Source organism: Galeopterus variegatus, unplaced genomic scaffold (assembly GCF_000696425.1).
Source record: "Galeopterus variegatus unplaced genomic scaffold, G_variegatus-3.0.2 Scaffold5001, whole genome shotgun sequence".
Classification (NCBI taxonomy): Eukaryota; Metazoa; Chordata; class Mammalia; order Dermoptera; family Cynocephalidae; genus Galeopterus; species Galeopterus variegatus.
Genome location: NW_007731112.1, coordinates 13560 through 39885, shown reverse-complemented (window position 1 = coordinate 39885; position 26326 = coordinate 13560). Strand labels below are relative to the sequence as shown.

The window sequence follows — 26326 nt, the reverse complement described above, 5'->3', positions numbered from 1 at the left end:
ATGGCCAAAGTAGTTCTTGTTTTTGCCAGTGTAATTATCACATATTTCCCCTTGCCTGCTTTTCATTTTAACCATGTGAATAATAATTATTCTAATGAACCATTAGGCTTTGGAAGAGTTTAATGGCAGCTACTTGGATCAGTGCCTAAGACTTTTGCTAATTCCAGTCTTTCTTTCACCTTGGATCTCGTTTGGCGTTCTCAGTTTCTCCTTCCTACAGAATGTATGAATTACAGCAAGGATCTCTTGCCAAGCTGTAATCTTTCAAGTTTTGGTTTCAGCTTAATGCTTCTCTGTAATCATGCTATCAAAGACTGTCAGAAACATATTCTCATTCACATATCCCATAACTCAATCTATTAATCTAAGAGCATTGAGGTGGAACTAGACGACCCCATCTCAGTGAGAGGTCTGGGCTGCTGACCCAGCCCCCTTTGTGCTTTGTGGTAACAACATGCGTGAAAATGTAGCCTCTGCTGTTGCACATACTTTATCATCTATTTTTGAGAGCTGATGGGATTTTATAATACATTGTTGTATGCAATAGAGTTTTCCCAGAGTTCTACTTGGGCCCTACTTGATTATTCAGACATATCAACATGATAGTAATAATGAAAATGCCTCTTTAAGAAACATTTTTAGCAGACAATGGAGGGGGTAGAAGGGACTGTGGGAACATTCTTGTGAGTCGACAGCGTGTGAAAAGGAGGTTTGTTTTGCATTCGCTGATCAAGACAAGAAAGCCAGCATCTAAAGTCATTCATCAATGGGAAAACTTAGAGAAGAGAAAAATTGTAATATAGCTCTAGGGTCTGCTTTCCTAAGTGCACCAATATGTGTTAGAAAACCCCTAAACCAACTTGCTCTTACAGCTAGATGGGTGCTTCCCCAATGTGCAGTTAACCTTTTGTAAGGCAGAAAGTTGTCTCTTCTGCTCGGGGGAGTATTTATTTTTTAGGGGGTAACTAGTCCTATTTTTCAAAAAGGAGAATAGAGTAAGGAAGAAATAAGAAAGCTTTAGCTTGATTAGATTGACAGAAATTGTAGCCATAATTAATTAGGTCAGTTTATTAGGTTCTCTGCAAGATATGCATTTTTAAAAAATGCCCTGAAGGAAGCTTACCATATGGATGGTTGCCCAGGCTAGTAATCTGTTAAAACCTTGCTGAGAAGGCAATTCTATACCCAAGATCCCTTGGTCTTCTGGTCTGGTGGGAAGATATGTTCATAAGTGCACGGGGTAGAGGGAAACAGAAAATTCTTTCATGATGTGGCTGCTCAGTGATTGTTCCTAGACCTCTCCCCCACTCAACACTTGAATACCAATGACAGAACCTGGGCATGTAAATATGTTTAGTGATGTTTTGCTTGTATGTGTCTTCATAATGTTTCACTTTAAGGAATATTTCCAGTAAACTGAAATGATAACCAGCTTTGAAGTTTTATATCCTCTACTCTTAATTATTCTTCAGTTTTTCTAGTTCATTGATTTTCATGCCCTTTGGACCTCTTTCTTTTCCTGCTGCCTTCCTTGATAGATTCTACTTCTTTCTCCCCTTCCATCTGCATTCCTTTTCTACAACTGTCTGAATCTTATTTCACCTTACTATGACCTAGATCAAATCTGACCTCCTTTAAGAAAGCCTTATTCTTGCTCTGCTGGTGCATGTTCATCTTCATTGTCTAACCTCATAGCCTTTGTACTGTATTTCATGATGAAACGTCTTCTGCTTTATATCAATGACTTATCACCCTAATAAGATTTGTTTCTTTTTTTTTCTGTTTAAAATTATTTTCTTTTTTTTTATTTCTAGAACTTAAGTTTCTTAAAAAGTCTTCTGCTTTATATCAATGACTTATCACCCTAATAAGATTTGTTTCTTTTTTTTCTGTTTAAAATTATTTTCTTTTTTTTTATTTCTAGAACTTAAGTTTCTTAAAAATCTTTTGCATTTCCTAGAATTCTTGTTACATAATCAGCACCTAAATATTTGCAAAGTTTACTTTTGTTATTGGAAGACTTCCTCCAAAGGCAAAGGGACTCTAGCTGGTCTGTGGTTAGCTGCCCTTATCAAATTCAGTGTAAAAGACAGTGGAAATGCCTGGGTAATCTTTTTGTCTTTTTTTCCCCTGGAGACTTAGTTATATTTTATTTTGAGTTGAGGAAATGTTAATATTAATTTTTATATCCTATCCTAAAGTTACACAGGATAAATAGGAATGTTATAATAGTGCACAGAATCCTATGGTGGTAGGCAGAATCCTCAGATGGCCTCAAGGTCCCAGCCTCCTTGTGTACATACTTCATATGACCTCCTGAACTGTGAATATCACTCCCACAAGTGGGTTATGTTATCTCACAGTTGACTTTTAGAAATGGAGATTATCCTGGGTGGACCTGACCTAATCCAGTGGTACCTTAAAAGTGGCTGGACTATCCCTGAAGAAGATATGACATGTGAGAGGGACACAAGGGAGATTTTCCATTGTTGGCTTTGAAGATGGAGGTGGCTACTTGGCTAGGAACTGTTGGTGACCTTTTGGAGCTGAGTGCAATCTCTGAAAACCAGCAAGGAGAGGAGGCCCTCAGTCCTATAGCTGCAAGAAATTGAATCTGCCCACAACCTGAATGAGCTTGGGAGTGGGTTTTCCCTCATGGCCTCTAGATGAGAACTCAGCCTGGCTCACACTTTGATTCTGGCCTTGTGATATCCTGACCAGAGAACCCAGCCATGCCATATCTAGACTTGTGACCTGTGGAACTGACTGCTAATAAATGGGTGTTGTTTCAAGCCACTAAGTTAGTGATCATTTGTTACATGGCAATTGGAAACTTATACATGCCCCGAATTTATGTAAACAACCTCCATCCCATCCTGATGGTGTTAATCACATCCGAGGCTGAGATTGATACAGTGAAACTCTTAGGAAGGCTTGAGTATTTTGGCCATGATTGTTTAGTAATATTTGCAGAGCAAGATCAGATGTTAATTTGTATGTTTATTTCCTAAGAATGTATTTACCATGGCTGTGTTCATTTTTGGTATAGTATCTCAATTTTTGTGTGCTGCAAGTGTATCGTGGCACTCAGAGATGTTCTAGGTCAGCCTGGCTTAGGAACTGAACATGCCTTGGGAGGAGAGAGTGGCCCAGTTGTGACTGAGGTAAACAGCTCTGGTGCTTATGCTTATGATTACCTTACAGCTGCTTTGGATTTTTTCTTTTTCTCTCTCGGAGACTACTGTTACATGGCCAATGCTGTAACTGAAATTCCCCTGCCTTTTCAGAAAGGGACAGAAATAAATGGTAGCTTTTAAAAAGGAAGTGGCTAATTTATGTCCGGTGATAGAAATGGTGGCATGGGGAAGGAAGCGTCCCATTAATATTTCATTATTTGCTGATTAATGCAGTCAGGGAACAGAAGTATATGAAGTGAGCCACAGTATTTCTCAAACAGGAAGTGCTGAGGATTGGACGTGTGAATATGAGGCGTGNGGTGCATGTTCATCTTCATTGTCTAACCTCATAGCCTTTGTACTGTATTTCATGATGAAACGTCTTCTGCTTTATATCAATGACTTATCACCCTAATAAGATTTGTTTCTTTTTTTTCTGTTTAAAATTATTTTCTTTTTTTTTATTTCTAGAACTTAAGTTTCTTAAAAATCTTTTGCATTTCCTAGAATTCTTGTTACATAATCAGCACCTAAATATTTGCAAAGTTTACTTTTGTTATTGGAAGACTTCCTCCAAAGGCAAAGGGACTCTAGCTGGTCTGTGGTTAGCTGCCCTTATCAAATTCAGTGTAAAAGACAGTGGAAATGCCTGGGTAATCTTTTTGTCTTTTTTTCCCCTGGAGACTTAGTTATATTTTATTTTGAGTTGAGGAAATGTTAATATTAATTTTTATATCCTATCCTAAAGTTACACAGGATAAATAGGAATGTTATAATAGTGCACAGAATCCTATGGTGGTAGGCAGAATCCTCAGATGGCCTCAAGGTCCCAGCCTCCTTGTGTACATACTTCATATGACCTCCTGAACTGTGAATATCACTCCCACAAGTGGGTTATGTTATCTCACAGTTGACTTTTAGAAATGGAGATTATCCTGGGTGGACCTGACCTAATCCAGTGGTACCTTAAAAGTGGCTGGACTATCCCTGAAGAAGATATGACATGTGAGAGGGACACAAGGGAGATTTTCCATTGTTGGCTTTGAAGATGGAGGTGGCTACTTGGCTAGGAACTGTTGGTGACCTTTTGGAGCTGAGTGCAATCTCTGAAAACCAGCAAGGAGAGGAGGCCCTCAGTCCTATAGCTGCAAGAAATTGAATCTGCCCACAACCTGAATGAGCTTGGGAGTGGGTTTTCCCTCATGGCCTCTAGATGAGAACTCAGCCTGGCTCACACTTTGATTCTGGCCTTGTGATATCCTGACCAGAGAACCCAGCCATGCCATATCTAGACTTGTGACCTGTGGAACTGACTGCTAATAAATGGGTGTTGTTTCAAGCCACTAAGTTAGTGATCATTTGTTACATGGCAATTGGAAACTTATACATGCCCCGAATTTATGTAAACAACCTCCATCCCATCCTGATGGTGTTAATCACATCCGAGGCTGAGATTGATACAGTGAAACTCTTAGGAAGGCTTGAGTATTTTGGCCATGATTGTTTAGTAATATTTGCAGAGCAAGATCAGATGTTAATTTGTATGTTTATTTCCTAAGAATGTATTTACCATGGCTGTGTTCATTTTTGGTATAGTATCTCAATTTTTGTGTGCTGCAAGTGTATCGTGGCACTCAGAGATGTTCTAGGTCAGCCTGGCTTAGGAACTGAACATGCCTTGGGAGGAGAGAGTGGCCCAGTTGTGACTGAGGTAAACAGCTCTGGTGCTTATGCTTATGATTACCTTACAGCTGCTTTGGATTTTTTCTTTTTCTCTCTCGGAGACTACTGTTACATGGCCAATGCTGTAACTGAAATTCCCCTGCCTTTTCAGAAAGGGACAGAAATAAATGGTAGCTTTTAAAAAGGAAGTGGCTAATTTATGTCCGGTGATAGAAATGGTGGCATGGGGAAGGAAGCGTCCCATTAATATTTCATTATTTGCTGATTAATGCAGTCAGGGAACAGAAGTATATGAAGTGAGCCACAGTATTTCTCAAACAGGAAGTGCTGAGGATTGGACGTGTGAATATGAGGCGTGGAACAGTAGACAGCAAGCTGAGAAAGGATACTTCCAGCTGATGTGGGCTTCTTAATTCTCTTTGGTCTCCTGTTCAGCACTGTTTTGAAAAAACTTGTCGAAAGCTATACCACACAGTGAAAGAGGGGCAGAAGGGAACAAAGTGACCCAAATGAACAACTGTGAGACAATGGGGTGGATTTCTCCTCTGCGAGAAAGGTGTATCTTAAATGGAATTGGGTTATTTGGGATCCTACTGGAAAGCCTGAGGGTTTTGAAAGAGTGGTGACTGGCTCTGTCCCGTCCCCCATGTTCTGCTCGTTAGCTTTCCTAGGGGCGTCTGGTCTCTGTGATGGGGGCGCTGCAGGAGAACAGCTGCAGCATCTGTTTCTCATCGGGTCTTCCCTTCATAAATAGTTCTTGCCTATTTGTTACATTGCTTCCCGCCCACCCCGACTTCCTCTGAGGACTGCAGGATTTGTAAGCGTCCCTGGAATGCACACGTGGACCTTGTCATTCCTGAACACGAGACTTTCTGCTGGTCAGCATTTTGTAACGTTTGGCTGTTGCAGGCATTAGTCGCCCAGACTAACAGAAAGATTGTGGTCTTTGGAAACAAGAAAATGTCTTTTTTTGTTGCTGTTAATTCTTGGCATCCAGTTAGATTTAACCTCTCGAGTTTACACAGACTTTTCGAAAAACATTCTGTCTAATAAAAAAGTGCTCCCACTTTGTACAATTTTTGGATTGTCACACTTGGTGGTTATTTTCTGAAATTCTGTTTTACTAATGACCTGCCTTTCCCGCCCCATATCAGGGTTGTAAGCAGCAGCTGGGGCTCTGTATACTTCAGATACCTGTTTCTGGGGATTGCTTTTCAACAGTCTATTTCCCAATTGGTATGCGAGAAATCTAATTTCTGATGCAATGAAGGTGAAACTCTAGTCCCTGACAAAAGAGTCAGTTCTCAGAGCCCATGTGGGCAGTCATTGTTTTATCTGAAGGTAGGGTGTAGAGAAGACTGAAAGGAGCTGGAGGCACCGGTAAAAGAATGAGAACTAAAGAAGAGTGGTATTTTCAGACCTTATGTATTAAGCTTCATCGGCAACTAATTTGAGGTCTCACTGCAAACAGGCCCAAGTGTAGTGGAGAGAAGGGTGGACCAGGCATCAGGGCACTGGGTTCTCCAAGGCTCTGTCTCTCTCCACTTGTCCCTATGCACAAGGAAAACCAGACAAGTATCCACTGAACCTGTTTCCTCCTCTGAAAATGAGGAGGTTGGAGAGTACGACTTCTGTGAAACACTATACTGGATACTTATTTTGAAGTCTAATGGGGGTAGTGTTAGGAATAGAGGAATATCTAAGTCATTGGATTTCAGGGCTTAGAAATAGAAACCAGCTGGTGGACTAGATGCAGTTACCACAATTGTGAGGGCAGAGTGGGGAAGGTTTAGCTAAAAAAAAGGTGTGGTGGATGGTCAATAAATGTTAGATGTGTTACGTCTGGGCACAACCTGGTACTGATGTCTTCAGGAAGTCTTCACTGTCCAATTCAGAGGATAGGGGAGGGTTAAAGATCATTAAACAGTGGACTTTGTTCTCTTTCAGCTGTTGCAGCCTCTTCGAAGAGGGTGGAGACCTATAACTTTGTGCAGATTTTATCAGATGCATGTTAATAGATGTTATTCTAGGGGCCTCTCTGATACTACCTTGAAGTAGATGTTGTTTCCATTTGACGTGAGAAAATGGGTGGAAGGACAGATTTTAATTGAGAAAGGGACATAGAATGAGTTCCACTGAGGAGCTTTGGGCTTAGAGATGCCTAGGCCATGGGTGTGCAAGGGGGGAGTCCAGGAGGGGGTAGTGGGCTCTTGGTCATGACTGGGGAGTTGTCAGCCTATGGTTGGCCACTAAAGTCATGGGCAAGGATGAAATCACCCAAGAAAAGTGTGTAAAATGAGCTGAGGATAGAGAATGATGTTAATTAGTTCTTGGAACAGCCCTGTGAAATAGTTTATTTAAAGTTGTNGTCATGGGCAAGGATGAAATCACCCAAGAAAAGTGTGTAAAATGAGCTGAGGATAGAGAATGATGTTAATTAGTTCTTGGAACAGCCCTGTGAAATAGTTTATTTAAAGTTGTTAAAGGTGAGATTGAGGAGTTAAATGACTTACCCTAGGTCACACGACTAACAATGCCAGAGGTGCCCTGGTCCTGACTTCATGTGTCAGGCATCTTCCCCTGTACAATTCTACTTTTCTGCTTACTCTCATCACTTTCAATATGATTTGGTTCTCCTGCTAGGAAAATTAAGTACTCCTATTTTATCCTGTCACCTGCCTGTTAGCTGCAATAAAAATTGTGGGCTTACTTCCTTAAAAAAGATTTTTATTATTTATTATTGTTATTAACATTTCCTGATTTTAAAAATCTTTCATTTATTTTCTATTATAAAAGTGCAAGGGTTTTTTTGTTTTTTGTTTTTAATCGAAACATAATTGACTATACTATACATATTTGCGGGGTACAGAGTTGCCTATCGGTATTTGTGTACAGTCTATGATGATCAAATCAGGATAATTAGCATATTCATTGTTGCAAAGGGTTTTCTTTTGTAATAATTCAAATGTTATAGAAACATAATTAGAAAGTAAAATTTCCTTATAATCCTATCATCCCCAAAGAAAATCTCTACACTGCATTATTTTTGCAAGGAAATACGGAAAAGCAAAATTTGTTTCTCCGCTGGGAGTCTTTTGGAGAAAGCTACTTAGAGATAGCCCTTGGAATTGCGGCAGTTACCCAGTATTAATCAAGTGCTTTTCTGGTTATTTGGTGGTGGTTTCCAAGGTGGCTACCTAGGTTTGGCATTCAGAGCTGATCTACATGGCTTTGTGACCTGGGGGCTGGCCCCTGGATGTTCCTTCTTTGTCCCAGCTGCCAGCTGGGCTGCACTAAGAAACTGTTCTTTCCTCATGTTACCATATGGTTTTCCTTCTAACGGCTCCTCTCTTCTCCCTGGCTCTCTCTGTTCTGCTGCTTGTGTGAAACAATTTCCTTGGGGTTTTTTTTGGCTCCAGCCTTGGGATTTCATGGTATAGATGACAAGCAGGGTAGCAAATGTTGTCCAAATCATCCTTAAAGAATGCGATCCTGATTGGTAACGAAATACTTCAGACATTTTATGTTAGAAAAGTTACCCCAGCGATGCCTAGCCTTGCAAACATGCAGGCTTCATAGTTGTGGTTTGGGTCAGTACTTTGCATTCCAGTGTTTTCCCATTTGTATGGGAACTAAGGGCGTTTCCCATCTTCCCACCAACCCTTTCTTTAAAAGAGAATATGAAACCAGTTCAGTACTCTCTAGAATGTAGTCAAATAAGAGTACATATTTACAGATATGATCAATAGGGCACTCAGGTAAACCTTACTTCTGCAACAGTTTATTAGGCCAAAATTTCTCCAAATACTGGGAATGGCTGGTGGTCACTTAAGGCTTTTGTGAGAAACAGCATGTTCTTTTCTTTGCCTCTCCTTGGCTGGGTGGCATCTGTACTACTGAAACAGGACTTCAGAAAAATACACTAAGATAAAGAAGAGATATGTCCTCTTTTGTTTTCCAATTGGGCATCTTCTTTATGGGGAAGAGACAGACCAATGGGAGTAACGCCATACACTTCCCCTTGTCCTTCTGCTGCCCATGGTTCCATCTTGGCTCCATTTAAAACTGGATATCTGTTCCCTGCAGACTTGACTCTCAATCATTTCTACCTCCTCCCATCAGGCAGTGCTGCTCAGAAAGACACTTCATTTTCATTTGAGTACATAAAACCTGCACATCTGCTGTTGGTAGGAGCTATCTATTAATATCCAATGATGCTTCAGACTGATACATGTTTTTACATAGTATAGCTGGTGAATTCACTTGAAGGCTGAGGAGTTAATCACATGAGTTATAAGGTTGCACAGCATGCTGTGCTTTGAATGGCTGTGATTATACATTTGTGACTATTTGGTTAACATCTGTGCGCCTCACTACACGATATATCCATGAGTTAAGGATGCCTTTTTTCACCATCATATCCTTAGCATTTATCACAGAATCTAGCACACGTTGGTACTTGATAAATATTTGTTGAATGAATGAAAGTGTGAATAAAGATTTACTCCTCTTCTTGAAGACAGATGACTAACTTATACAGAAGAATTATTTCAGTTTTGTGGAAGACTGCAGGTATGGCTGAAGGAAAATAAATTGCTTTTAAGTATGGCAGTTGTAAAGTTTTTTTTTTCTTCTTAACTAATTCATAATTGTTGTTAAGCAGAAATTAAAAGTTCAGGTGAAAAACAGATATTTGCACACAGCTTTCCATTATGTTTGGGATTTCCCAGGATAACTGATAGAAACTCCCTTTCACGGGTCATTTTAAAATTGAGCTGTCTTGATCTGGCAAGAGAAAATATGCTATAAGGAATTTTTTTGCCCTGTGTTGGCTTTCCAAGCAAAATGACAGATTTAGATTTATGCATCTCTGATTTCCAGACTTAAGAAACCTTAGAATTAGCTTAGAACCAGAGACTTTGCTAAGAGGTCATTTGGCTAAGTCTTCTCACTTCACAGATGAGAAAACATAAGCCTGGAGATTTAGTTACTTGGATCAATATAATTTATTACCCATAAACTGAGGCTTTGAGAAAAATGTTATCAGACTTCTTGCAAAAACTCTCCAACTTTCTAAGTGAATACATAAAATAAGTTCTCAAATTTTAAAAATTATTTAAATTTTAAAGGGGGCAATCTTTCTAAAAAACTGTAATATCTGATTTTCAAGGTGAAAATTAAGTCTTTCAGATAGAAACATAATTTTAATTTGTTTGAATTAATTAAAACATCACCTTGGTAACATGTGTGCTCTCTTGCTTCCGCCTGCTGATAATGATCAGAGACTATAGGCTACCTAACCACAACTACTGAAGCACTTCAGTTTTAAAAGTAAAGAAAAGGGATCTCACTTTGCTTTGAGTATGGTGAATAGAATCCATCTGGGCACATTCAGTTTGTTAATTTCAAGAGATTCAGGGCTGGGTTAAAACAGAAGCAAAAAGGAAGATGGGGAATCCAGAATGGTTTCCAGCCGTGGAGGATGTTGTTCTATTAACTGCTGACTCTGCGAACAGGAATGTGATTCTGTGGCTTTTCCTCTAGCTTTATAAATGAGTTTCCTATTTAGGTGGATTTTCTTCATGCTAGAATCCTCATTCACTATTCTACTTTCTTTTTATTCACTCTTTTCTTACCTTTGTGGTTTTACTTTCTTGGTTAGTCTGAGAAATTTGCTGATCAGCAGCTTTTCCTGGAATGCCTAGCAGCAGTAACAGAACTCCTAATTCATTTCAGATTTTAGATGTATAGTTGTTTCTTCTTCCCACCTAATTTAGGGGAAGGAAATCCAAGTTTCCTGAGGACCTATTAAATGCTAGGCACTGGCATCCATACCATTTCTTTGTCTCCTCCCAGCAACCCTGCCAAATGCAGGGATTCAAACTCATGTCTCTCTGACTCCAAGTTTTTTGCTGTCCTGCTCTGATTCAGCTAGATCTGGAATTGTGGAACATATTTTTACAGCAGCACTCAGAATGTGAGCACTGGCACACATTTTTACATAATTTATTTTATAATTATCTCAATAATGAAGTCAGCTGGGCATCTTTTGAAAAACTTGTCAATTATAAACTTTAGAGTATACATTCATAGTAAAGTGACCCTTTGGGCGTAGATCACATTTATCTAGAAGGGTTCTGCAAGCTGGGCTTTTGTTTCATTGGTGGATATGGAGAGCTCCAGCCTTTCTAAAAGGTGCTCCCCTAATTTTCCTAGCTAAAAGCCACTTCATCCTTTGTCTTCTCATAGTTAAGGTCATGGTAATTGTCACTTTTATCCTTAGTAGTATTACATTTACATATATCCTGTCTCTGCTGCTGCATTGTGAAACCTCTTAAAGTCAGGAACAGTGTTTATCAATGAATAACAAAAAAACATATTTTAGTTCCCTTAGTGCTTTCATTGGTGAGTATTTTTGAATGAACAAATAAATAATTGTATCCAAGAGGAGATGTTCTAAAAAAGAGAAAAAATGAAATTGTCAAGTGAAAGACTGGCTATTGTTTTTTATGCCATAGAGTTTAGTAATAACCCACTTCAAGATGGTGTGGGCTACAGAAATCATCTAATTACAAGTCCTCATTAGATAGATTAGCAAATGGAGGGCCAAATCAATTAAGGTCTTACAGTTACTTACTTAGTGGCTCCATGTTGGCACTTACATTTGAAAATGGTTAAAACTAAGCCTTATATTATGGGCTTCATGTGCTATAGCTGCAAAAATCAAAGTCTGGTTTCACCATTGCCAGGACCAGTGGAAATATACTTGGAGCTGCTTTGCCGATTCTAATTCTCAATTTCCACCTCTTATAGCTGCCAAAGAATTATGGTTTTAGAGAATATTTTTTTCTTTCTATTTTAACATGCTGGACTTTTGTAGCAACTGAAATCATTGTACTGTCTAGGGCTACCTGGGAACTTACTAGATCATCATGAGATAGCAGTGACTAAGTTCAGGGACTTTGGATTCTGCAACCTGACTTCCTGGGTTTAAATTTCAGCTCCTCAACTTTACTAGTTGTGTGACTTTGGGTGAGCTACTAAACTTCTGTGCCTTCCTCTTCTTGCTGTAAGTTGTGGTTGCGTAATAACAGTAACTACCTTATAGAATTGTGAAGAGAAAGAAATTAGGTCATTTACATTTAGGGCTTTTCTGGAACATTGTAAATGGTCAATAAATGTTAGCTGTATGTTGATCATGGGATACGCAAATAGCTTGAGACACCTTTATTCAGTCAGTATTTTCCTTTTATTGGGAAGAGGAATGTTTACTGAAATTCTCCCCAAGATTTCATACTAAAGATGATGATGGAAGCAAAATTTAAGTAGGATCTGGAAAGTTTGGACATGTAAGCATTGGACATAAGGCTCTTTCAGATAAATAGGGTGATTAAGCTCTGATAGGGAGAAACCTGGTTCTGTCCCCAGTAACAGTAAGTTATTCAGTTTAACTGCAGTGAGAGGTACTCCCTGGGAAAAAGTGAGAGATTCGGTAGGAAAGCAGATTTGGGGTAGAAAGCAGGCCTGTTGAGGCCCTGAAATGGCAGGCCAAATAGTTTGGATTGATGGCCTTAGAGTACTGACAACACTTTGACAGCAAGGTAGGTAGAGGAAGAATGAGAGGGAGCTGGGATCAAATCAGGGAGACCAGTTGGGCAGCCATTGAACCAGTAGGAGTAGAGACGAAGAGGACATAGCATTGATAAGACTTCAGAATTGATGGTGGGAGGGAAGGTGGTCTCAAGGGAGGATACCGGAACCCAAGCAAAGAATTCAGTATTTGCAATAGAATTCGGAGAGTTATTTCCAGATGTGTGGTTGTGTTAATGACATGGGAATATACATAGTTCCCTGTGACTGTGCCTATGGACTCAAAAGAGACCCCAAATTCCTTGCATAGTGACAGCTAAGGCAAGTACATAAAATGCTGGATTGTAGGAGTTCAATCCAGCTGCTGTGTGTGAGTCACCAGGTAGATTGCTCAGAGCTGTTCCTTGCATTTCCTCTAGTGCTTTTCAGTTTTTAAGCCTGTTCATGAACCAAAAGAGGCACTTCCTCTTTCTCTTTTCCCTACCTCATACTGATGGGCAGTGGCTCTCAGAATTTGTTAAAGGCTGGGCAGAGAATTAAGCTCATATTATGAAATTTTGAAACCGCTTTATGAAATCTACATATTTTATATTACAAAGTTAGAAAACAGACTCTAAAGACAACTTTAAATTTCAAAAATGTCAAGACCAAACTGTTTTATAACCCTTCATTATGTATGTGGTTTTCAGTGGGTATAAAAATACTTACTGGGTATGTGGGTGGTTTCTTACATTTTGGAAATGGTGAGAATATGAGATGCTGAGCTTTGGGTTCTGGGATGAGAGCTATATTACTAACTGATTTTTTCCCAGGATTGGCTCATGGGCAGATATGTGGTTATCTACAAACCCAGCAATCCAGAATCCAGAGCAATAAGCCATTCTCCCTCTCCCACCCCCCTGGAAGTTGGAGGAATTATTGTGGTGAAGAGGAGAGGGAATGTAGGAAGATGGTTTTCCCTACCTTGTCTCCTTTCATGCCTCTCACTGACTGTCGAAGTCAGTGGTGCAACAGAAGCAAAGGCTGGTGCCATGACTTCTAGCCTGATACACAACAACCATGCACAGCTGTGATGGAAAGAGTTCTAAATATAACCAGACGCATTTCAAATCCTCCTCCCCCAAGTTTTGGCGGATGTGGTAAACACCCTAAAAATACTTGCTATCTGAGCCTTTGAAGTATCTAAAGAGGAAGGGGCAGGTACTAAAATTGGCGCCAGAAGAAGTACAGTGTGGTTGGGAGGCTTGGCCAGCTACCAGGACTGATGCCTGTGCACCTGCACCTAGAGCTGTTTGGTGAGCTGTGAACCGTGCCATCCTGCTCAAGCATAAGTGCCTACTCTTGAGTCTCATATTCACTGTTGGCAGGTTTCAAGGAAACTATTCATAGACTAGACATCTGTTCTGTGTCCCATTGACCTCAAACCTGCAGCTGCTATCATGGTATTCAGGCAGCATGTTGGTTTTTAGTCTTTTACAAAATCAGGATTCAGAACTGGTATGGACTTTAGGCATTGTATTGTTCATAAAGCCATTAAAATCCATCAGAAGCACTACATTAATGGGGTCACATTTCTGTGCTTATATACTGACCATAGAAATTTGAAAGTGGGTTCTCAGTCCTTGATTAGTAAAGGAAATCACCCTCATGATTATATAATGTAAAAATAGGAGGACAGTGAAGACCAGTCTTTTGAAAACTTTGGCTAAGTGGTCCTATGCAAAGCTTTTTCTTTTTTATTAAAAAATGGAACTTTGAGACTCATTTTCTCACTCATACTTCAGAATTTTGAGTATAAAGATCATTGACAACAAAGCCAGAAAANTACCATAATAGGATTTCCCACCCTCTTAACAGTCACAATGGGGGCCAAGTTTCTAATACATGAAACTTGGGGGACACAATTCAATCTTCAGTAAGTAAATTATGTTCTATGGGGAACATAATTCAGTCCACTACAGGCTGACAAAGATGTGACTTTGAGAGTAAGAAGGTGGCACTCCTGTCTTAACCTGGGGACAACGAGGCTTTACAGAAAAGCCCAAACATATTTCTGAGTCTTTGATAGTATCATTTTCTTTGTCTCAAATATCTTCCCATGCCACCTTAATAAAAATTTTGTGATAGAACTCATTTATGAGACCTCGAAGATAAAGGTTAATTTAAGTTAGAAGAAGATGGTCTTACTAATAGATGATTTTTACTATCAGGCACATTTTTAATAAATTAAGACAATTGGAAATCCTTAGATTGCCTTTGAAAATTAATAGGGGTATGTGTATGTGTGTATTCCATATCAATTACTGCAAGGTGGTACTTCTAAAGGACATGAGTATGTGTTTGGACAGTCTGTTCATATGCATATGAATTACTCGACTCCTATTTTGTTTACACAATTAGTCTAGAATAAATTATACTGTCCACAGAGGAAAGCATCTTTTACTCAGTCCCTGTCCCATAGTTGGAATCCACATAATTTAGGTTCTAACTTTGCTAAGCTTAACTAAAATCACTGTATAGAGGGTATTAAAGAGTTGAGTATTTGGGATCCTTGTCCATGCTTCATCAAGAGCCAGCTCTGAGACAGCGGATGCATCCCCCGTGTGTCTACNTCCGGTGCGGGGGCGGCACTGAGGGTTGCGATCCGTTGCCGGACATGGAAAAAGACAAAAAATAATAATAATAAAATAAATAAATAAATAAATAAATAAAATTGAGCTGTCTTGATCTGGCAAGAGAAAATATGCTATAAGGAATTTTTTTGCCCTGTGTTGGCTTTCCAAGCAAAATGACAGATTTAGATTTATGCATCTCTGATTTCCAGACTTAAGAAACCTTAGAATTAGCTTAGAACCAGAGACTTTGCTAAGAGGTCATTTGGCTAAGTCTTCTCACTTCACAGATGAGAAAACATAAGCCTGGAGATTTAGTTACTTGGATCAATATAATTTATTACCCATAAACTGAGGCTTTGAGAAAAATGTTATCAGACTTCTTGCAAAAACTCTCCAACTTTCTAAGTGAATACATAAAATAAGTTCTCAAATTTTAAAAATTATTTAAATTTTAAAGGGGGCAATCTTTCTAAAAAACTGTAATATCTGATTTTCAAGGTGAAAATTAAGTCTTTCAGATAGAAACATAATTTTAATTTGTTTGAATTAATTAAAACATCACCTTGGTAACGTGTGCTCTCTTGCTTCCGCCTGCTGATAATGATCAGAGACTATAGGCTACCTAACCACAACTACTGAAGCACTTCAGTTTTAAAAGTAAAGAAAAGGGATCTCACTTTGCTTTGAGTATGGTGAATAGAATCCATCTGGGCACATTCAGCTTGTTAATTTCAAGAGATTCAGGGCTGGGTTAAAATAGAAGCAAAAAGGAAGATGGGGAATCCAGAATGGTTTCCAGCCGTGGAGGATGTTGTTCTATTAACTGCTGACTCTGCAAACAGGAATGTGATTCTGTGGCTTTTCCTCTAGCTTTATAAATGAGTTTCCTATTTAGGTGGATTTTCTTCATGCTAGAATCCTCATTCACTATTCTACTTTCTTTTTATTCACTCTTTTCTTACCTTTGTGGTTTTACTTTCTTGGTTAGTCTGAGAAATTTGCTGATCAGCAGCTTTTCCTGGAATGCCTAGCAGCAGTAACAGAACTCCTAATTCATTTCAGATTTTAGATGTATAGTTGTTTCTTCTTCCCACCTAATTTAGGGGAAGGAAATCCAAGTTTCCTGAGGACCTATTGAATGCTAGGCACTGGCATCCATACCATTTCTTTGTCTCCTCCCAGCAACCCTGCCAAATGCAGGGATTCAAACTCATGTCTCTCTGACTCCAAGTTTTTTGCTGTCCTGCTCTGATTCAGCTAGATCTATGGGCTTCATGTGCTATAGCTGCAAAAATCAAAGTCTGGTTTCACCATTGCCAGGACCAGTGGAAATATACTTGGAGCTGCTTTGCCGATTCTAATTCTCAATTTCCACCTCTTATAGCTGCCAAAGAATTATGGTTTTAGAGAATATTTTTTTCTTTCTATTTTAACATGCTGGACTTTTGTAGCAACTGAAATCATTGTACTGTCTAGGGCTACCTGGGAACTTACTAGATCATCATGAGATAGCAGTGACTAAGTTCAGGGACTTTGGATTCTGCAACCTGACTTCCTGGGTTTAAATTTCAGCTCCTCAACTTTACTAGTTGTGTGACTTTGGGTGAGCTACTAAACTTCTGTGCCTTCCTCTTCTTGCTGTAAGTTGTGGTTGCGTAATAACAGTAACTACCTTATAGAATTGTGAAGAGAAAGAAATTAGGTCATTTACATTTAGGGCTTTTCTGGAACATTGTAAATGGTCAATAAATGTTAGCTGTATGTTGATCATGGGATACGCAAATAGCTTGAGACACCTTTATTCAGTCAGTATTTTCCTTTTATTGGGAAGAGGAATGTTTACTGAAATTCTCCCCAAGATTTCATACTAAAGATGATGATGGAAGCAAAATTTAAGTAGGATCTGGAAAGTTTGGACATGTAAGCATTGGACATAAGGCTCTTTCAGATAAATAGGGTGATTAAGCTCTGATAGGGAGAAACCTGGTTCTGTCCCCAGTAACAGTAAGTTATTCAGTTTAACTGCAGTGAGAGGTACTCCCTGGGAAAAAGTGAGAGATTCGGTAGGAAAGCAGATTTGGGGTAGAAAGCAGGCCTGTTGAGGCCCTGAAATGGCAGGCCAAATAGTTTGGATTGATGGCCTTAGAGTACTGACAACACTTTGACAGCAAGGTAGGTAGAGGAAGAATGAGAGGGAGCTGGGATCAAATCAGGGAGACCAGTTGGGCAGCCATTGAACCAGTAGGAGTAGAGACGAAGAGGACATAGCATTGATAAGACTTCAGAATTGATGGTGGGAGGGAAGGTGGTCTCAAGGGAGGATACCGGAACCCAAGCAAAGAATTCAGTATTTGCAATAGAATTCGGAGAGTTATTTCCAGATGTGTGGTTGTGTTAATGACATGGGAATATACATAGTTCCCTGTGACTGTGCCTATGGACTCAAAAGAGACCCCAAATTCCTTGCATAGTGACAGCTAAGGCAAGTACATAAAATGCTGGATTGTAGGAGTTCAATCCAGCTGCTGTGTGTGAGTCACCAGGTAGATTGCTCAGAGCTGTTCCTTGCATTTCCTCTAGTGCTTTTCAGTTTTTAAGCCTGTTCATGAACCAAAAGAGGCACTTCCTCTTTCTCTTTTCCCTACCTCATACTGATGGGCAGTGGCTCTCAGAATTTGTTAAATGCTGGGCAGAGAATTAAGCTCATATTATGAAATTTTGAAACCGCTTTATGAAATCTACATATTTTATATTACAAAGTTAGAAAACAGACTCTAAAGACAACTTTAAATTTCAAAAATGTCAAGACCAAACTGTTTTATAACCCTTCATTATGTATGTGGTTTTCAGTGGGTATAAAAATACTTACTGGGTATGTGGGTGGTTTCTTACATTTTGGAAATGGTGAGAATATGAGATGCTGAGCTTTGGGTTCTGGGATGAGAGCTATATTACTGATTTTTTCCCAGGGTTGGCTCATGGGCAGATATGTGGTTATCTACAAACCCAGCAATCCAGAATCCAGAGCAATAAAACTGATTTTTTCCCAGGATTGGCTCATGGGCAGATATGTGGTTATCTACAAACCCAGCAATCCAGAATCCAGAGCAATAAGCCATTCTCCCTCTCCCACCCCCCTGGAAGTTGGAGGAATTATTGTGGTGAAGAGGAGAGGGAATGTAGGAAGATGGTTTTCCCTACCTTGTCTCCTTTCATGCCTCTCACTGACTGTCGAAGTCAGTGGTGCAACAGAAGCAAAGGCTGGTGCCATGACTTCTAGCCTGATACACAACAACCATGCACAGCTGTGATGGAAAGAGTTCTAAATATAACCAGACGCATTTCAAATCCTCCTCCCCCAAGTTTTGGCGGATGTGGTAAACACCCTAAAAATACTTGCTATCTGAGCCTTTGAAGTATCTAAAGAGGAAGGGGCAGGTACTAAAATTGGCGCCAGAAGAAGTACAGTGTGGTTGGGAGGCTTGGCCAGCTACCAGGACTGATGCCTGTGCACCTGCACCTAGAGCTGTTTGGTGAGCTGTGAACCATGCCATCCTGCTCAAGCATAAGTGCCTACTCTTGAGTCTCATATTCACTGTTGGCAGGTTTCAAGGAAACTATTCATAGACTAGACATCTGTTCTGTGTCCCATTGACCTCAAACCTGCAGCTGCTATCATGGTATTCAGGCAGCATGTTGGTTTTTAGTCTTTTACAAAATCAGGATTCAGAACTGGTATGGACTTTAGGCATTGTATTGTTCATAAAGCCATTAAAATCCATCAGAAGCACTACATTAATGGGGTCACATTTCTGTGCTTATATACTGACCATAGAAATTTGAAAGTGGGTTCTCAGTCCTTGATTAGTAAAGGAAATCACCCTCATGATTATATAATGTAAAAATAGGAGGACAGTGAAGACCAGTCTTTTGAAAACTTTGGCTAAGTGGTCCTATGCAAAGCTTTTTCTTTTTTATTAAAAAATGGAACTTTGAGACTCATTTTCTCACTCATACTTCAGAATTTTGAGTATAAAGATCATTGACAACAAAGCCAGAAAAACCAGGAATGTTGTCTTGAAGGATGAGGTTTTTAATATTTATAGCTCAGTTGGTTAGAACGCAGTGTTATAACACCAAGGTCAAAGGTTCGGATCCCCTTACCGGCCACACACACACACACACACACACACACACACACACGTTGTAATTGAAGGACCATAGCTGATGTCTGTTTCCCGAGAAAGGAAGGTTTCCCAGATGGTCTCCAACACCCATAGGATGCATTTGAAGTTGTGGAGGCAGTCAGCACCATCTTATATAAATCACCTGACTTTTCAGATGTATGATAGCGACCTTACCACAGTCTGCATCAGTAAACTCTGAGGAGGTCCAGTGAATGCAGAACCTGTGCTAGGAGCTGTGTAAGGGAGAGCAAAGAAGCCTCAAGAAGTCTGCACAGCTAACAGAGGAGATGGAACCAGTTCAGGTGCTGAGAAGTTTGGAATGTTGCATTTATGGTGGTTACAGCATTGCCATAATTGTAACAAGTATGTATCCTCCGCTGTGAGCTTCTCAAAGCTCTTTTATGTATCTGGAAGGGTGTTTATCTAAAAACAACAACAACAGCAACAACAACAATAACAAAACAAACAAAAGTAAATTGAAAGTTTTTCTTGAGTGATAGAAGCTATGAAAGTGGTTGGAAGTTTTCATGTCATTTACTGCATATTTGAAATAGCCACCTCTAGAAGCCCAAGTTTCCCTGGACTGGTACACTTGCAATGAGGAATTAGACACCCTAGGAAATAGTCTGCTTGGGGAGATTTGCTTTGGTAGAAAGAGTATGGCTTTGGAGTTGTTAGTGCCCTCAGTTGTGCAGGAGACAAGGAGGGTTGTGGGTACCAGGGAATCTCCTTTATCTGTGCATGTCAAGAGAAGAGGAAGGAAGAAGGTAATGTCTGTAATATGTGATACCCAGGTGACAAATTCATGGACTCTGAGACATTTCCCCTGTGAAATTCCAGAATGAAGAGCTTCGAAACTTGTCCCTTTCTGGCCATGTTGGATTTGACAGTCTCCCTGACCAGCTGGTCAACAAGTCTACTTCTCAAGGATTCTGTTTCAACATCCTGTGTGTTGGTAAGTGACTCATCTTCTGCTGCTGAGCAAGGAGTGTGACCCTTAGACATTGGCAGGTGACTGTCAGAGGGGCATGTTTCAGTGAAATAAGAATGATATTTTTACTGTCTTTTTTTTTTTTTTAACTCAGTAAAGCAAGGCAATAATACCTGCTTTACATATGTCACACAGTTGTAAAGATTGAGAGTTGTACTTGGGTAAACGCTTTGTAAGTCTTGTGGTGTTACTCAAATTATTGTTATTTCTGTCACATAGTCAAGCAACCAGACAGTTTAATATTGTTATTAAAAAATTATTTTAATTTTTGATAGGGAGAAAGACTTAAATCCTAACTAGACTAGGAAGTTGGAAGAAGGAACTGTGATGTACGTATTAAGAACATTCAAAAGCCTTTTAAGAGTTTGTTTTTAGGCTCTCTGACTGTAGTGCAATAGTATACTCCACTGAAGTCTTTTTAAAGATATGCTACCTCAAGTAAATAAAATCTAAAACTACTCTAACTACTTCAATAAATGTATAACATATAAAACTTTTGCTTTGGGGGCAAAAGATAATTTAAAATTCTATTTTATATTTGAAATAAATCTTCTGCCTAAATTTATTGAATTAACCTTCTGTCCTTAAATAGGGATCTAAAATTGACCTTAGTTTATTCCTGGTAGACAAATGTAAAAGGGCAAAGAGGTTTGACTGACTTATAGTATCCTTGTGTGTTTTATTCATATCCCTTAAATGTTATGTTTTAGACAAGGCCTCTGCCTTGGTATTTTTCTTCTTTCCTCTAACTATATCTTTTTTAAGCTAAAAAGAGGGAGATAGAAAATAGGGGGGGTAAAGAAGAAAATCAAAACAGAAATCTCCCATTAGTTTGAAGGAGAAATGTCCCTGGGACAGTTCATGACCGTTCATTCCTTCACTCTCCCTGTCACGCCTGATAAATGACCAGGTTAGACAGCAGCGAAGTGGTTAGGGCTGTGTTGTTTTGTTGCTGTTTTCCTCTGGACTCATCATTCTGAGACTTCACTTTGAGACGGACCAAAGAAATTCTGTATATAGCCGAGTGGACCGTACTTCCCCTAAGCTTGACAGAATGTATCAGACTCACTTCTCTTGTCCAAGTAAAATGAAGTGAATTTAGAAAAAGTGTCTGTTCATTGTGAGAACCACCATTTGCTTATTGGCTAGTTATGGGGAAAGGGAGTGGAGACAGATATTTTCCTTTTTTAAAATCTTCTTGAGGAATATATTGCACTCAGCCTCTGCACTGGGCTTTCATTAGTATTTCATTTCTACTATTTCATTAGTAGAAAGCCACAGATGGGCACACTAGACCATCTTGCTCCCTGGCATTATGTTTTAAGCACTGGATAAGAGAATGACGAGAGAAAAACATGAACAGAGCGGCCAGCTCTACTACTTTCCCCTTTCTGCTACATGAAGCCTTTTAAAATTCATCAGGGGATCTCCTGGATGGCAGCTAGTTCTACAGAGTAGCATGAATGGGCTGCCTTTTCTATTACAGTAAGTGCTCATTGCAGAGCAGGGCAATTCTTCATTAGCATAGCAATTTGTTGGCAATTTGTTGGTTTTCTATTGAAAAGTATGCTAAATTGTAATCCTAGGCCAATTACTGTTCTGGCTTTTCTTCTGTGCCTCCCAGCCCTGTCTCCAAAATCATCTTCAAGAGTAAATCTGAGAGATAAGTCCTGGCTCCTGCACAGTTGGGGATAGCCCTCCAGTGGACTTCTGCACTTGCTGGAAGGGCCTGGTTTAACTAGGTGTTGTGGTGTGCAGTGGGGTGCGTTGGCTCGCTGGCTGACCCCTTGTGTCAACACACTCTGATGCTGGCTGGAGTCCCTCACAAGCCACATCCATCCTGCCCTGTTAGATTTGTGAAATAGCTTCTCTTCTGACTCTTCTGGGTGGGTGATAATACCTGTGATTCTTAGATATTTATTCTGGTTCCATTCTTACACATGTTTAAAATTAGTTTTTTCAAACTAATTTAACATAATATATGCTTGTTGTTTAAAACATTATAAAATCCCCCCATTTTGCCTCCCACCTCCATTTCCCTTCCACAGAGATAACATGGTGGGATCCTTATAGAAACTTTCTGCATTAGGAAATTATTTTTGGTGGCTTAAAGCACCAAAATATTGTCTTACAGTTCTGTAGGTAGAAGTCCAACGTGGATCCACAGGGCTGCAATCCTTTTAGAAACCTCTAGAGGAGAATATGTTTTCTTGCCTTTTCTAGCTTCTAGAGGCTGCCTGCATTCCTTGGCTCTTGGATCCTTTCCTCTATTTTCGAAGCCAGCAACATTGGATCTCTCTATGACTGTTATTGTGTTAGGAAATTTCCTACAGAGAATTGGAAAAAGTTTAAATGCAGTTAAGACTCTTCCTGCATCCCAACACACAGTAAAAAGGTAACATATCAAATCCTGTAATTAAGAATAGCTGGCTCCTGGGGTTCAAAGAGTGCTGTCAGGGCTGTGTCTCTGGTTCTTGATTCTGCTTGCTTCTGCTTTGCTTCACATTTGGGCTTTTTCCTCATGGCTGCAGTCTGGCCTCCAGCCGTGTTGCCAGCTTAGCAACTCCAGGAAGAAAGAACAAGCCATTCCTGACGCGTTTCACTGAACAGTCAGGGGATTTCTCTGTTTGACCAGGACTCGGTTACATGCCCAGCCTGGGTCGGAGATGGTGGGGTCAGTCTACTCCAAAACACAAAAGGTTCCCTATAGGAAGAAGACATTATCTGAAGGGAGATGGACATGGGAGAGACAGATAAAAACAGGTCCCTCACAGTCACATAGGTGTTTTTTGGTTTTCCTTTTACACAAATGAGAGCATGCTCTTCATATTTTTCTGCATTTTCTTTTTTTCACTCCTCAATAAGTCCTGGATATCCGTCACTGCCAGTATATCTAACTCTCCAGGTGCTTTTCCATAATCCTTTGGAGCCCTTTTGGTTGAGACATTACCTCTTTGGGAGATGGGGTGTCAGCATTAAATATTAACTTATCCTCAAAAGGTACAACACCTCAAATCCCTTTACCACAGATATTTTATAGCAAAATATCTGTATAAGAAAAAACTCCCACTGTCAGTCAGTGTTCTGTCTGTTTTTAAAGTAAGCATCTAGAAAAAAAATGTTCTAGCTGATCAAAATATTTGGATAGCCACATAGAGGAGTAGGTGTCATATTTAACTTAAGAGTATCCATGGTAATTTTTCCCTCCTTGTCATCCTAAACAGTAAGCACATGTGTGATATGTGTAGCATTATTTTATTTTCATGTGATAAATATAGAAGGAAATTGAGAATAAAAAAAATTATGATTCCAATAAGGAAACGTTTTATCAAAAATGTCTTAGAATCATAATTTTTTGTGTGTGACAAAAGCCAGTAGGTTGGAAGCAGAAGAAATAAACCAGGACAGAAACTGATCCCATGGTGAGCTTAGTCTAGTTTCAGAGATACTTAATTAATTGTCTGTTATTAGAACCTATCTCTGTTTGTCCTGGGAGCAAATGTGCTAGAGAGATGGAGAGTAGTTTTCACTTAATCAAGAAGAGAATTCTGACGCTATATCAGATAATCGGACGCCCAAAAGTTCATAGTTCCCTTACTCTCCATCTTGCTTACAGCACACTAAATCACTCTTAGAGCTATACTTTAGTTTAAATAAAGCCTTTTATGTTTTATCCATGCTGTATTTCTCCAGAGAATCTAAATTAGTTCTAAATTAGTATGCAGCCTTTTTTCACCATTTTAAATTTATATGTCTTTCTCGTTCATTTTTCAAAATAACTCTAACTCCATGAAAAACTTCATCAACATTGATCTAGCTGTGTGTCAGTTCTTTGTGAACATACAAAGACAGATAAGATATGGTAACATCCCTGCTTTTGAAGAGGAACCAGTGTGATAGTTGTGTCAAAGTAAATTAACAATATGTTTTGAAAATAGATGTTTTTTTTTTTTTTTACAATTCAGCCTTAATTGTTTTGAGGAAATGAGAGAAGAGGAATAGAAAACAGACAAGTTTAAGGTCATTTTAGCCAAGGATAGTGTCAATATAAATTGTGGAATGTTATAATTAAATCTTAAATATTTTTATTGTTTTTCCAGGAAAGGATGTGAAGGGCTTACAAGGTAAAATGAATAAGAATATGGAATAGAATAAAGATCATTGACCTCAGAAAATAAGGTGAAGCCAGGGATAGAGTTAGAACTCAAAGCCTGCCATCAGGCTTGCCTATAGAAATTAATTTATGGGGCAATACATTTATCTCGCAGCCTAGTGGTCAGAGCATGGGGAAAATTTGTTGATTCATTCAACAGATATTTATTGAGCATGCATTATGTGCCAAACAACTGTTAAACATGTAACATGTACAACAGATTTATAGTATCTATAAAGTAAAAACAAAATAGTTGCTCCAGATGAAACACAGTTTTACCTGGAAAAATTTCTCCCATGGATTTTCAGAAAAGAGATATGGTGGATGCAGTAATCTGGGTTCCTGAGCATCCACTAAATCAGTGCAATCGACTGAAGCAATACCAAGAGTCATGTGCTTTTCTTTCTTTCTTTCTTTCTTTTTTTTGGCGGCTGGCTGCTATGGGGATCTGAACCCTTAACCTTGGTGTTATTAGCACCTCACTCTAACCAAGTGAGCCAACTGGCCAGCCCCTGTGCTCTTCTTTTAGTCCCTCATGCAGGCTGGTGGTATTGCCAAAGCATGTTTCATCAAAAGTGATTCTATGAGGAGTAATAATAACAGCTTAGGTGTGTAGCTCTCTGATTATCTGACTCTATCCAAGAATAAAATCTAGACTTTTAAGAGGAGGCAAACAGACCCTCATGCACAATTGCTTATCCAAGTAGCCAGTTTTGGCAATTAGAGTAAAAGATGCTGAATCACATATCGACTATTTGATCGATCTACTATTACCTTCTAATTAATAATACAGTCTTCTGTGTGTGTGTGTGTGTGTGTTTTCTTATGTCCACTTCACTCCTTGTGGATTAAATGAGCCTGAGAATAGAATGGAAGAGGTAGGACTGCTTTCCCCTGTGATGAGGGCATCATGTTCATCAGCACAGGCAGGAGTTGGAGAAACAGAAGCGACCGATAGCACTTCAAGAGTGACTCTCTAATTACTCTAACAGCGGGGTGTTTAGGCAGATGAATTTATAAGAAACTCTGAAAAATCTACCAGAGTGGAAAATCTCAGTATAAATTATCACCATGTTCATTTTTCTTTTCAGTTAACTTTTAATAAATGCCTCCTCTGTGCCAGGTACTCTGCTAGAGAGTTTTGAAATGCCTCAAAGTTAGTGTTAGTCATTGATTTTCTGAAAATATTGTTATGGTTGTTTGGTTTGGATTGGACCCTATGCCTAGTTAGGCTTTTAGTTACTCAGAAAGACCTATTTGTTCTTGTGGGTCCTCAAAAGTATAGACAAGGCCCTTCTTTCAAAGGATGAAAAACTCCCCTAGTTCTATAATTCCTTTTATTCCAAAAGCTGTCATTTCTTACTGCTTCTGTGTGTGTGTGTGTGTTTTCTTATGTCCACTTCACTGCTTGTGGATTAAATGAGCCTGAGAATAGAATGGAAGAGGTAGGACTGCTTTCCCCTGTGATGAGGGCATCATGTTCATCAGCACAGGCAGGAGTTGGAGAAACAGAAGCGACCGATAGCACTTCAAGAGTGACTCTCTAATTACTCTAACAGCGGGGTGTTTAGGCAGATGAATTTATAAGAAACTCTGAAAAATCTACCAGAGTGGAAAATCTCAGTATAAATTATCACCATGTTCATTTTTCTTTTCAGTTAACTTTTAATAAATGCCTCCTCTGTGCCAGGTACTCTGCTAGAGAGTTTTGAAATGCCTCAAAGTTAGTGTTAGTCATTGATTTTCTGAAAATATTGTTATGGTTGTTTGGTTTGGATTGGACCCTATGCCTAGTTAGGCTTTTAGTTACTCAGAAAGACCTATTTGTTCTTGTGGGTCCTCAAAAGTATAGACAAGGCCCTTCTTTCAGAGGATGAAAAACTCCCCTAGTTCTATAATTCCTTTTATTCCAAAAGCTGTCATTTCTTACT

The 26326-nt window shown here is 39.3% G+C and overlaps 1 protein-coding gene across 1 annotated transcript in view; it reads left to right on the top strand.

Moving 5' to 3' along the window:
- LOC103604150 (septin-11-like) overlaps nucleotides 1-26326 on the top strand; it is a gene marked incomplete at its 3' end in the record, with an annotated part of 63501 nt that overhangs the window by 32741 nt on the left and 4434 nt on the right. The window contains exon 2 of the mRNA XM_008588736.1: nucleotides 20092-20206. Coding sequence (XP_008586958.1) covers nucleotides 20092-20206 — 115 coding nt within the window. The remainder of the gene's footprint in view (nucleotides 1-20091; nucleotides 20207-26326) is intronic.